The sequence below is a fragment of the Rana temporaria genome, chromosome 4 (genome assembly GCF_905171775.1).
Source record: "Rana temporaria chromosome 4, aRanTem1.1, whole genome shotgun sequence".
In the NCBI taxonomy this organism is placed as follows: domain Eukaryota; kingdom Metazoa; phylum Chordata; class Amphibia; order Anura; family Ranidae; genus Rana; species Rana temporaria.
In genome coordinates, this window is record NC_053492.1 from 428147997 (window position 1) to 428160886 (window position 12890).

Here is a 12890-nt window from a genome sequence, read left to right on the forward strand (position 1 = left end):
TTGGAGAAGAGGCACATTTCTCATTGCCTATCTTGCCAATACTTTTGCTCTGTTTCTGCCTTTTACTGTCACATCTATCTATATATATATAAAACTCAACGTGTGTGTGTGTGTGTGTGTATGTATGTATGTATGTATGTTCCAGCATCACGTCCAAACGGCTAAAGATATTAACATGAAACTTGGCACACATGTTACTTATATGTCAGCAACAAACATAGGATAGGTGGTTTAACCCTTACCCACCCCCATTTGCCATGGTCGGGGTTTTTCTTTAAAGTCCCATTCAACTCTATGGGAAATACATGTTACTTCATAACTTCCAAACGGCTGTAGATATTTCGATAACACTTGGTCACATGTTACTTATATGTCCACTTAAACTATAGGATAGTTAATTTATCCCTTAACTACCCCCATTTGTGAGGGTCAGGGTTTTTGTTCAAAGTCCCATGCAAATCAATGGGAAATGTATGTTCCCACATAACTTCTGTACGCCTGGAGATATTTCAATAATACCTGGTACACATATTACTTATATGCCAAATAAAAATATATGACAGTTAAATTAACCCTTACCTACACCCTTATATAAAAGATGGGTATATTTATATTACTATGATTTTCCTCCCCAAAAGGTTAAGATAGGAAGACCGGGCAACGCCGGGTATTCAGCTAGTAAACCTATAAAGTCTGGTGACCACACCACTCGCTGTCCCACTGAATTTCAGAGTGCTTGTGTTGAAGTATATATGGATGTTGATCACTGGACCATCCCTGAGTATAGAATTGGTTTGTCTGTGAATATACAATATCCTATAAAGCAGTGGTCATCAACCCTGTCCTCAGGGCCCACTAACAGGCCGGGTTTGCAAGATAACTGAAATACATCACAGGTGATATAATTTGCTGCTCAGTAAATGCAGTATTCTAGTCTGCATCTCCCCAAGATAATACATAAAACCTGGCCTGTTAGTGGGCCCTGAGGACAGGGTTGATGACCACTGCTATAAAGTGATTTGTCTTGTTTGTCTCGTTTCAGTCCTTGCTCCTGAAAGTCTGGCTGTCAAAGGAGAAAGAGATGACCGAGAGACCACAATCCCTGTGCTGCCTGCATAGCATGCTGTCTCTGCTGAGTAACATGAAAGGTGGGTGCCGGGCTCTGTACTACAGACTCTGGGGGGCATATACTGGAACACACGACTGATTTTTTATTTTATTTTTTTGTTAGCCATACCTTGGAACAAACTTAATGAGTGTCACATTTTTGCATAATTTCAGCAAAACAAAGGAAAAGGCTTTAGACCCAGTGATATCATAGTAAAATGTCTCAGGTTTTCATCTCGCCCTTAAAGCGGAACTCAACCCATTGATTTAACAGTTTCTCAAAACAGTTACTTTTTATGGCCCGTACACACGATCCGAATATCGGACAAAAACGATCGTCCGAGGAAGAATAGGATTTTCGGATCGTGTGTCCACTACTTTCGAGAGCCGATCACGACAGTTCATCCGATATTATTCGATCGGACAAGCACGAAAATTTTCCTCGTACAATGTCAGATCGTACGATTTTCGTTTAGTCAGTATAGTTGTCGTCCGAAAATACAATACAAATACATTACAACACATGACATCACTTCCGATTTTTTTTTCTGTCGTACGAGAATTTTCGTGACTTTAATAACCCATTTCATTTTACTTGCAACTATTAAGCAAAACAAGTCGTACGATCCGCCGTATGATATTCGGATCGTGTGTTCGGGCCATAAGGGATGACGTGAATGATAACTGTCACAGTTGCTTGTGCTTTCAGCCGAACTGTCAAGCCATCGAATGTCTGGTGTCATAACTGATCACATGTGCAGCACCATGGCAACTGAAGATCAAATACAGGCCAAGATGGCAGTTTCCTCAGCTGCAAAAGATAGAAGTGTTTAGTTCTGCTTGAAATGCTATACGTTGGCTCAGTGTAGCGGTCTGTCACTTTGCTCCATAAAGCTGAACTCAAGGCAGATTTAATAAAGCTCCATAAATACAGATAATTTTATTCAGATTAATAACATACAGCTAGTACAAATATCCAAATCTGTTTTCAGATTAGTCATCCCCAGCAGCACCAGGAAATGGAGGGGCATTACTAAGAACCAATCAGCCTTTGCTGCAGTCACCTGAGGACAAAGGCCGTGACAGCTGATACATCCCCTTGTCTATCCACAGCGCCCAGGTGTAAGAGGGAAAGCCGGCAGCGCTTTGAGCTGGGCACACAGAGGGGGTGATGATTAGATGTGGCAGTACAGGAAGGTGGATCATAGGGGGAGGAGGGGGGCGGCAATTGCGCCAGTGATGCACTGTGTGCGTCTCCCTTCAACAGCTGAAATTTGGGAGAGGGGGTGAAAACGGCTTTCAGCTGCTGCAGAGAGAGACGCATGGTGCATTGTACCTGTAATTTCCCAGTCGCACCGATCCCCATGTGTGCCGAGCCAGCCCCCCTACAGGAGGACTGGTTGTCCCCCTATCAGCAGCCCTGCTAAGAGGGGGTAAACAAAGTGGATGACTGTCACTGTATTGTCCAGGCTTCAGGTAGGAAGCTGACATTAGTGTATCGTACTTTAAGTGAACAGGCACTGGAAATGTCTTCTTTATCGCTTCGCTACCTAGTGAGTCACTGATATGGAATAAGAAAGCATCTATAAAAGTTCCAACTCCCAGTCTGCAAAGCTTCTTTAATTAAGTACTCTGCTGACCCTTTCTGTTGGTCCACAGTTTGACAATCGTGAGGTCCGCCCCTTTCCCCGGCTTCTTCCGCTTGCTGGACTTTGGCCTTCTTGATTGGCCAGTGTGGAATAATGTCACTCCCACGCATGCACAGGAGTTTTTCATCCCGGCACATTGCCAGTGTGTGCAGCTCCATGTACATTCCTTGAAGGATTGCAAATAGACAGGTAAGTGTATTTTATCGCAGAAGAGACATTCAGGCTGGGTTCACATGTCTGGCCGCGGTTCCCATCCTGGGGTCCAGTGCGTCCCTGTTAACCTCTTCAGGTTCGAATCAGGTCTGAATTTTTGCCTTAGTTCACACCTGAACCAGACCCAAAGACGCACTGGACCCTTTTGGAATGACAACCGCGGACACACTGAACATGTGTGAACCGGCTCCATTTAGAGCTGGGCACACTCGCCTGTCATGCAAATTGGATGTGGGGAAACCAATATGTGAGCCGGTCTCAATGTATCTTCTGCAATAAAAAGTCTGCCTGTTTGCAGTCTTTTTTTTTTTTACATTTACTTTCTCTTTAAGTAGTAAAGAAAGGATAAGGACAACAATGTTTGTAACTTTGAATAGATGTTAGCAATGGTTCCGTACTTGTGTCATGACAGGTTGTATTTTATTTATTTATTACTTACAGTGGCCATTGATGAGTCTTGGGACTTGCAGTCCGTCTCCCCCTGGTGGCAGCAGATGCGTACTGCATGTGTTCAGTCTTCCAGCAATGGAGCTGCTCTTCTGTCGGCTCATGTTGGGCACTCGGTTGCAGCCGGCATCGCCAGTGCACTGGCAGAGAAGAAGGTAAGTGTGCAGCATGGCTAGGTTTTTTTATGAGCACAATTCTGGCCATTCCCAGGAGTTCTGGAGTTTATAAGAAATTAAACACTATGTATTATTCTACTATTAATATATAATAATTTAGCTGCAGTAAGATTTTTTTTATACCTGCCTTGAGTTCAGCTTTGTATATTAGCACTTTCTAGTGGTGGATTAAGGTATTACTACTTTGCAATGACCACTTATGTTCTGTCTTCTGTTAGCTTCCCAAATCTTTGCAGGAAGATGATGTGGAGTCAATGACGGACTCTTGGGAAGCTCTGTCTCTGGATACAGAATACTGGAAACTTCTTCTGAAGCAACTAGAAGACTGCCTCATCCTACAAACACTGTTGCAGTGTAAGGGAGTGAGGAGGTCAGCTAGAATATCCTCCCTGCAGGTGGAGCCACTTGGGAGACCCTCTGTCAAGAAGCTGCTAGAAGGCGGGAAAGGTGAGTGGGGCCAGTCCTTTAAAACAATCCCTTCCTAAGAGAATGGCAGCCAATGCCAGTCGCCTTTTAAGACACAAAATGTCTGACTAGTAAACAAACCAACTGGGTATAGAAAAGCTGGCAATATAAATCAAATTTATATTTGCTGTATCAGGCAAATCTTCAATCTGGAGGAGCCATGCAGAATATTATCAGCTGAACAGAGCCTGCAGCCAATCAGGTGCAGCCACTGTTGAGATATATTGACCAGCTATCAGAATACAATAGCCACATCGGTCAGTTTGTCCAATTGCACTGTTTGGCGAGGGTGGAGGATTCTGTTTTCTTTTTCTCATTCAATCTGCAGTCTAAATGAAATAAATCTATGCATGTCTAACCTGTTTAAGCCTCTGTGCCTATCAAGCAAAGCCTCTGTGCCCATCAAGCGCCGCCACTGTGCCCATCAAGCGCCGCCACTGTGCCCCATCAAGCGCCGCCACTGTGCCCCATCAAGCGCCGCCACTGTGCCCCATCAAGCGCCGCCACTGTGCCCCATCAAGCGCCGCCACTGTGCCCCATCAAGCGCCGCCACTGTGCCCCATCAAGCGCAACCACTGTGCCCCATCAAGCGCAGCCACTGTGCCCCATCAAGCGCAGCCACTGTGCCCCATCAAGCGCAGCCACTGTGCCCCATCAAGCGCAGCCACTGTGCCCCATCAAGCGCAGCCACTGTGCCCCATCAAGCGCCGCCACTGTGCCCCATCAAGCGCCGCCACTGTGCCCCATCAAGCGCCGCCACTGTGCCCCATCAAGCGCCGCCACTGTGCCCCATCAAGCGCCGCCACTGTGCCCCATCAAGCGCCGCCACTGTGCCCCTTTAAGCTCCGCCACTGTGCCCCTTTAAGCGCCGCCACTGTGCCCCATCAAGCGCCGCCACTGTGCCCCATCAAGCGCCGCCACTGTGCCCCATCAAGCGCCGCCACTGTGCCCCATCAATTGCTGCCCCAGTGTGCATCCCCCGCCCGGCACTTACTTGTTTCGGGTCACTGCGCTGTCCACCATGTTCCGAGTCCTCGATGTGTTCTCCTGTCCTCTTCCCATCCTTTTGCTATGATTGGATGCCTGATAGGTGTTCAATCACAGCGCCTGTCGCTTCAGCCAATCAGGTGACAGGTAACCAGACCCGAGTACCTGTTTGGCTGAGAGGCGGGTCAGTGTTAGGGAAGCGATTTATTCGCTTCCCTGACACAGCACCAAGTAAACAGCGAACACACAGCATTGCGCTTGCTGTTTACCATTTTGGAAGCCTATTAGAGGGGCCAGACACCTGAATAGGGGGCGGCAGCGGCGACCATTGATGGATTCATGCAATGCATCAATCTATATATGGTGAGAGAGGGGTGTCAGGAAAAAGGGGCGGCGCTCCTGCGCCCTTTATGAACGCACCGCCACTGCCTTGACCAGAACAAGCATGCATATCTGTAAAGTCAAACCTCCTTATTTGCATACTTGTTCCAGGTAAGGAACAGGTAAAAATATCAATTTGGGTGAAATGGCTGCAAGATTTTAGGCAGGCAAGTTCAATCACTATCGCACTAAATACGACTTCACAACAGATACAAACAGGAGCAGCTTTGTTTTCCTTACTCCAAAGTTGCCAGAATGAAATTCCAAAATGCCGCATGCACACGGGTAATCGCTTTGCTGTTGTTGGTTCCAGGTGGTGTGGCAGACACTGTGGCTAAGTGGGTCTTTAAACAGGACATCAGTCCCGATCTGCTGAAGGTGGCTCGGGAGAAGAGAGACTCGCACAGCGTACCGGAGCCGGGAGAAGTGAGCCCAGTGGTGGCCATCCTGGAGACTGCTGGAGAGAGCGTCAGTGATGGGCAAGGTAACGAACATTGTTCAGCTCTTCCACACAATCAGAAAATCAAAAACAAAATTATTGCGCTTGTAGAACATACAAGCTGCTGGCAGCACCACAATAGGATGGATTGTGAATAACAAATATAAATAAAAAGTTGCCGCACTGAACAAATGAGAAAATTAAAATGTGACAAAAATATATTTTTATATGGTAAAACAGATCATATTATTGTCCATGGTAACCAAACAGGGTGCAAATTCCTTTGGATAGAAGCTGCCGTGATGTGCATCCCATATAAGTGAGCATGACAAATCAATGAATCGGTTACCCAAGTGCACCTGCACCAAAATATGAAAGGGTTGCCTCCATGCCAGAACCAGTGGATTGTCGGTGCAAGGTCTGGCAGGGGGAGGTGCAATGTGCGTTTCAGTGCATCACACGTTTACTTTTTTCTTTAGCCCTTATTTAAAGTGTCATTTACTGAGACTTCATTCATGTCTTCGCACACTAGCGTAGTGCATTGCGCTGCATTGTGGTGACACGCGGTGCCATTCCACATGCCGCAGAAAAAAGAAGTATGTCTGCATTTTTCTGCACTACATTACACTGCACCATGAAGCACATCACTCCAGTGTTGTAGTGTGAACAGGGCACATATAGCTAGATTCACAGAGAGTTACAGCGGCGTATCAGTAGATACGCCGTCGTAACTCAGAATTTACGCCGTCGTAAATTTTAAGCGTATTCTGGAAACCAGATACGCTTAAATTAGGCTAAGATACGAGCGGCGTAAGTCTCCTACGCCGTCGTATCTTAGGGTGTATATTTACGCTGGCCGCTAGGTGGCGCTTCCGTTGTCTGCAGCGAATATGCAAATGAGCAAGATACGCCGATTCAGGAACGTACGTGCGCCCGTCGCAATTAGTTACGCCGTTTACATTAGAGATACGCCGGCGTAAAGATAAAGCTGCTCCCTAGGTGGCGCAGCCCATGCAAGGTATGGACGTCGGAATAGGCCTATCTTTTTACGTCGTTTGCGTAAGTCGTACGCGAATAGGGCTGGACGTAATTTACGTTCACGTCGAAATGGAGCAATGCACACTGGGATATGTCCACGGACGGCGCATGCGCCGTTCGTTAAAAACGTCAATCACGTCGGGTCAACAGTCATTTACATAAAACACGCCCCCCTGTTCCACATTTGAATTAGGCGCTCTTAGGCCGGCCCATTTACGCTATGCCACCGTAACTTAGGAGGCAAGTGCTTTGTGAATACAGCACTTGCCTCTCTGACTTACGACGGCGTAGCGTATATGCGATACGCTACGCCGCCTCAAAATTAAGCCGGCATACCTGAATCCAGCTAATAGAAAACAATTGTTTTCTTTAGTCCTTGGGATGACTGGTGTTTATCCAGTGCGGAAAACCCCCAGTTACCGCCCATTATGTGAACAAGCCCTTATTGATTTTAAAACTGATCTATGTTTCCTTTTCGTTTTCAGTGTTAGAATTGCTGAGTTTGGTCTACCAGCATTTTCCATGTAGCCTTGATCTGGACGTGTTGCATGCTCACTGCTGCTGGGAATATGTGGTGCAGTGGAACAAGGATCCAGAGGTAAAATCCTGTGTGTTGCATACAAATCATGGAAATGTTGTGTTGGGATATCCATGCTGTCTGTATTCGTAATGAAGTATTGCAGTTTGGGAGAGGACGTAACATAAGACACTCCATGAATGACTGCATGTACTCTGCTGGGAGAATGAACACTAGAGTAGGCACTCCAAGATTTCCCATAAATCACCTACAGACATAATAAGAATAAGTGTCTCTAAACGGTGGGTGTGTATGGGTGAGTATACAACGAGAAGTAAAGAGTTAAAAAAAAACGATTTAAACTCCACCACAAAAGAACTACATAAAATATTTATAGATTACTCACTGGACTATAATAAATTCATATTTTATTTATCAAAAAATAGATACCGTATTTATCTGCGTATAACGCGCAGCCCAAGCTTAAGGGAAGTTTTAAGGAAAAAAAAAACTTGCATGAAAAAAACGTACATTTTGAATGCTTGTCGGTGTGCGTCTGCTGTCTTGCCCGGCGTCCATCGGCAGCCTTGTCCGGCGTCCGTCTGCGGACTTGCGCAGAGTCCATCCAGCCTTGTGGATGTCCATCTGCGGCTTGCCCGGCTCCTCTCGGCGGCCTTGTCCGGCGTCTGTCTGCGGACTTGCTTGGAGGTGTCCGTCTGCTGTCTTGCCCGGCGTGTATTTTTGAGTTTGGCGCCTCAGCCGAGCTGTACAGAGCCAGATTTCCTGTCTGTTTGGCTCCTCTCGGCTTCTCTCACGGTCCTGTGGGCGGAGCCGAGCTGAGTGCGCAGTACACTCGGCTCGGTCTATTTCGGCGGTGCCCAGAGACAGCAGGATCGGCGTATATCGTGCACCCACGATTTCCCCCTGATTTTAAGGGGAAAAAAGTGTGCCTTTTACGCCGATAAATACGGTATATGCAAATTGTGTAATGCATTAAAATGGTACCAAGCCCACATTATACAGACCTAAAAACATGCATACATGAGAGATATAAACCCTCAATGAGCCCCTACAAACATCATTGTACAATGCTTTGGTAGACATTTATCAAATACTCAGAAAATATAAAATAATAATATTGATCCCATGCATGGTGGATAAATGGAACAATGGATACAAAGAGTCCAGTACTTTGTGAGGCAAAAGTAAAACAAGCCAATGATAATATCCTTGTGAAATGTGAGAAGTATCAATACTCCAAGGTGCCAGGTAAAGGAACAAGCGGAGAATGATGGGTCTCTGTGTATTCTGCTGTCTCCCATTGTCTGTAAACAGAGGCCTATTGATACTTATGACAGTCGCCTATGGCACAGTAATGGCAAGGGGCTGCAGTATGATATTGAACAACAAATGTCTGTTAAATCTGTGCACTAATTATTACAGCATATAATACTATATAAATCTGAACTCGCACATATTTAATAACACAATTTAAAGCGGAACTTCAGTAATTTTTCCATCTATTAAATCTTCTGTCCTTGTTGTCCTTTTAACGTTGCATAGTAGAACATTTTTTTTTTCTGCCAGTAAATACCTTATACAGCCCACTTCCTGTTTCTTGTCTGGTCATTGGCCTAGGCTTATGACATCATGCACAGCTCTCTCTCACTCTCGTGAGCGTTTGCCAGGGAGGGAGTCATACGAGGGCCAATGAGAGCTGCAGAGCTGGAGGTGTGTGTCTGTGTAAATCCAGGAAGTGAACAGGCAGCAGCTTCAGCTGCCCACAGTTAAAATGGCTGCAGCCAGACTCGGCGGAAGGAGATTTCTGCAGCATATTTTGGAAAGTACAGAATCACATTATATATAAAATAATATGCAAAGTGGTTGGAGGGAAGCTTCAGAATGGCAAAGATGTTTTTATTACAAATTATGTGAGCAGACTGCAGTTCTTCTTTAAAGCTAGACTGGAAATCTGAATGTAATTGCAGATGGACATGCAGTTTTTTTTTTTTTTTTATGTTTTAATTTACATTTTTTTTTTAAATAAGAATTGTCTCTTGACAATCAGTCTGACTGCACGGATTGGTGGGTGGCATGTGAGAAAACATGCTGCACCCTCTCAGTAATACCCACTACATGGGCTATACATGTAACATTGCTGTGGAGGAGAGATGAAGGTGGGGCGATGGTTGCACTGTTCTTCCAGCAGGGACGTCCCACAGGGAGAGCCGGTGCAGCTTTGTATTTTACTGTCCTGTCAGTCTAACACCATGAGTTTGTGACAGGAAGGAACCGAGTGATGACTTCATCAGTGTCCTTCTGTTACTTCATTGTCCAATCAACAGGCGAGGAATGAGTCTTGACTAAACTTTATTGTTCAACCACAATGGTTAAAATTGAGGTCAACAACTTGACCGTGTTGTCTAGATTGTGAGACTGGTTTACAAGAATTATTAGTCCTTTGACAGGTAAACAATACTCATGTATACATTTAAAGTTGAAGGTTAATCTGCTTATATTTCACCTTCCCCTTCCCAAATCAACATACTAATGTCATGTTTAACCACTTCCCATTCCAGCCATAATCATATGACGTCCGCAGGAGGGATCTCCCATCCTAGGCGGCATCATATGATGTCTTGGGCTTCCCGGCCATCTAGGGGGCATGCACACCGCATCACTCGAGAGCCGATGCGCGTGCGCGCCAGGCACCTGCGATTCCGGTAACAGAGCCAAGGATGTGGATCTGTGTTTTTTTTTTTTTTTTTTTTAACGCACAGATCCACGTCCTGTCATGTAAGAGGAGATCAATGCAGTGTTCCCAGTACAGAGGAACACCGATCTGTCTCATCCCCTTGTGAGTCCCCACCCCCCACAGTTAGAATCACTCCCTAGGGAACACATTTAACCCCTTGATCACCCCCTAGTGTTACCCCTTCTTTGCCAGTCACAGTTATACAGTAATCCGTGCATTTTTATAGCACTGATTGCTGTATAAATTTGATTGGTCCCAAAATGGTGTCAAAAGTGTCCGATATGGCTGCCGCAATGTCGGTCATGATAAAAATCGCAGATCGTCGCCATTACTATAAAAAAAAAAATGTTTTAAATAAATCTATTCCCTATTTTGTAGATGCTGTAACTTTTGCGCAAACCAATCAATATATGCTTATTGTGATTTATTTATTTTCTCCCAAAAAATATGTAGAAGAATACGTATCGGCCTAAATTGAGGAAAAAAATAATGTTCTTTTTAAATTGGGATATTTATTATTGCAAATAGTTATATATATATATATATATATATATATATATATATATATATATATATATATATATATATATATATATATATATATATATATATATACATTTTTCGAACTTACCGCTATTTTTTTGTTGATGGCTCAAAAAATAAAAACCGCAGAGGTGATCAAATACCACCAAAAGAAAGCTCTATTTGTAGGGGGGGGGGGGGGAGAATCATAAAACTTTCATTTGGGTACAGTGTTGCATGACTGCGCAATTGCCATTCAAAGTGCGACAGCGCTGAAAACTAAAAATTGGCCTGGGCAGGAAGGGTATTGAAGTGGTTAAAGTCTTCTTTTTTATTTTTATTACATATCTTATTTCAACCTTGGCCCCAGTGACATCATCACTGGGTCTGTCCTCCTAAGTGCCAGCCCATTGCTTATATCAGTATTTGGGGTCTGGCAGGGTGATTGTACATGGCTTCCTGAAAGTGTCACAGAACCCGGCCTCAGTACTCCCCTCAAAATCCCCCAGTCCTGATATAAGGGGAGGAGAGGAGGAGTTCTGCAAATGCTTGTATGATTAGGTAAAGGCGAGTTGGGTAAATCACAGGACTGGATGGAAAGAAATCCAAATCCTTTGACCTTAAATAGAGTGTGGGTAGCAGTGTTGGGGGGAAGGGATGTATAGTACAAGGTCAGGGTGCAGGTGACCCGCTTTTTGTTTTATGGGTGTATTCTTTCTCTGCAGGAAGCTCAGTTTCTACTTCAGTCTGTGGAACATTTGAGGAGAATCGGCAACGCACATGTCCAGTTTGGTATGTAAATACAGAAAAGCCCTTGGTTAGGGGGAAATGATGGAGGGCATGAAATAGACTTGACTAGACAAATGACTACCTAGACCAGGGGGGCTCAACATGTGGGTTATATGCAGCACTCGTAGCCCTCTGATGTGGCCCTTGACCTCAAATTAGGAAAGTGCACCTCTATTTTATCCTGCAGGTTTGGTACGCTTTCTGAAAGTGCACCACATCTGTAAGTTATAATAGAAGTCTATGGCAAAGCACAGATAACTTGCAGGTGCACTGCACCGCGGTGGGGGGTAAACTGCCCCGCATCAGTGTGAAAGCAGCCTTATCGGGGGCTCAGAACAGAAAGAGCTCGATTAGATTCGCAGTTTGGGGGCAGTAAAACCCCATAGTTGAGATGTATTTTTAACCACCATCCAACCCCCCCAACCACTGGTGGTGTAGCTCCAGGGGTCGCAATGGTCCAGAGGGCCCGAGCGGCAGGACAGGAAGGGCATATATAGAAACAAATCCTCTCTGATTTCCTCCTGCAACCACTGAAAGACAGCTTCTCCTCCTCTCCCTCCTGCCGGCATTCAGTAGCTGCCGGAGGAAAATGCTCATTATTCAAAAAATAAATAAAAAACATACTAAATTCTAAACCCATTTCATTTCATTGTGGCCCATGACCGGTTACCAAATCTTTTAAGTGGCCCCCGCTCTTCAAAAGGTTGAGCACCCCTGACCTAGACATTGCACAGTGTTCCTGAAAAAAATGACTGAATAGTTATTTTAGCATTTATTAATACAAATAATACCGGAGTGTAAACCTTAACAATGAACTTCTCCTATTTTGTCCTTTTTAGTCTGTGAAGTATTTTGTTACAAGTGCAATAAAATACCCGTTGATATTGGCAGAAAATGTGAGCTGACTTCCTGTGCTGACTGTTATCAGTTACATTGTTCCTAGCTATACACGTGGACTACAAAACCCCTCCTTTTCTCTGTTATGAAAGGATTGGAGAAGCTTTCTGTAGCCCTATCCAGTTTCTGTCTTAGCCTAGGTTCACATTGATGCCGCTTGACATGTGCTATTGCTGGCAATGGCACTGTACGGATTGGTGCGACTCCGCATTGATTCCCAAAAGTAATTTCTGTACAACTTTTGGTGACTTTGGTATGCGATTTGTATAGACATCTGTGCAAGAACCCCCTCTGAAATCGCCCCTGAAGTCGGACTGACATGCGGGAATAAAGCCGAATTCACACAATTACAATCCCGCTGTCAGTGTGAACCTGGGCTCAAAGTGATCGTAAAGTCTGGAAAAAAAATTCCCCCTGCGAGGGCATAATGTGCTAGTATGCATCACATGCTAGCACATTGTCAAAGACCTTTAATACGAAACCCTCCAGCAGCACGCCGTCACCGCTG

The 12890-nt window shown here is 44.9% G+C and overlaps 1 protein-coding gene across 1 annotated transcript in view; it reads left to right on the forward strand.

Annotated features, from left to right (window-relative positions):
- The window catches only part of RAB3GAP2 (RAB3 GTPase activating non-catalytic protein subunit 2), a 149384-nt gene that overhangs the window by 111395 nt on the left and 25099 nt on the right, over positions 1 to 12890 (forward strand). Inside the window, exons 21-26 of the mRNA XM_040351419.1 lie at positions 1043 to 1148; positions 3411 to 3571; positions 3811 to 4039; positions 5739 to 5909; positions 7388 to 7500; positions 11422 to 11488. Coding sequence (XP_040207353.1) covers positions 1043 to 1148; positions 3411 to 3571; positions 3811 to 4039; positions 5739 to 5909; positions 7388 to 7500; positions 11422 to 11488 — 847 coding nt within the window. The remainder of the gene's footprint in view (positions 1 to 1042; positions 1149 to 3410; positions 3572 to 3810; positions 4040 to 5738; positions 5910 to 7387; positions 7501 to 11421; positions 11489 to 12890) is intronic.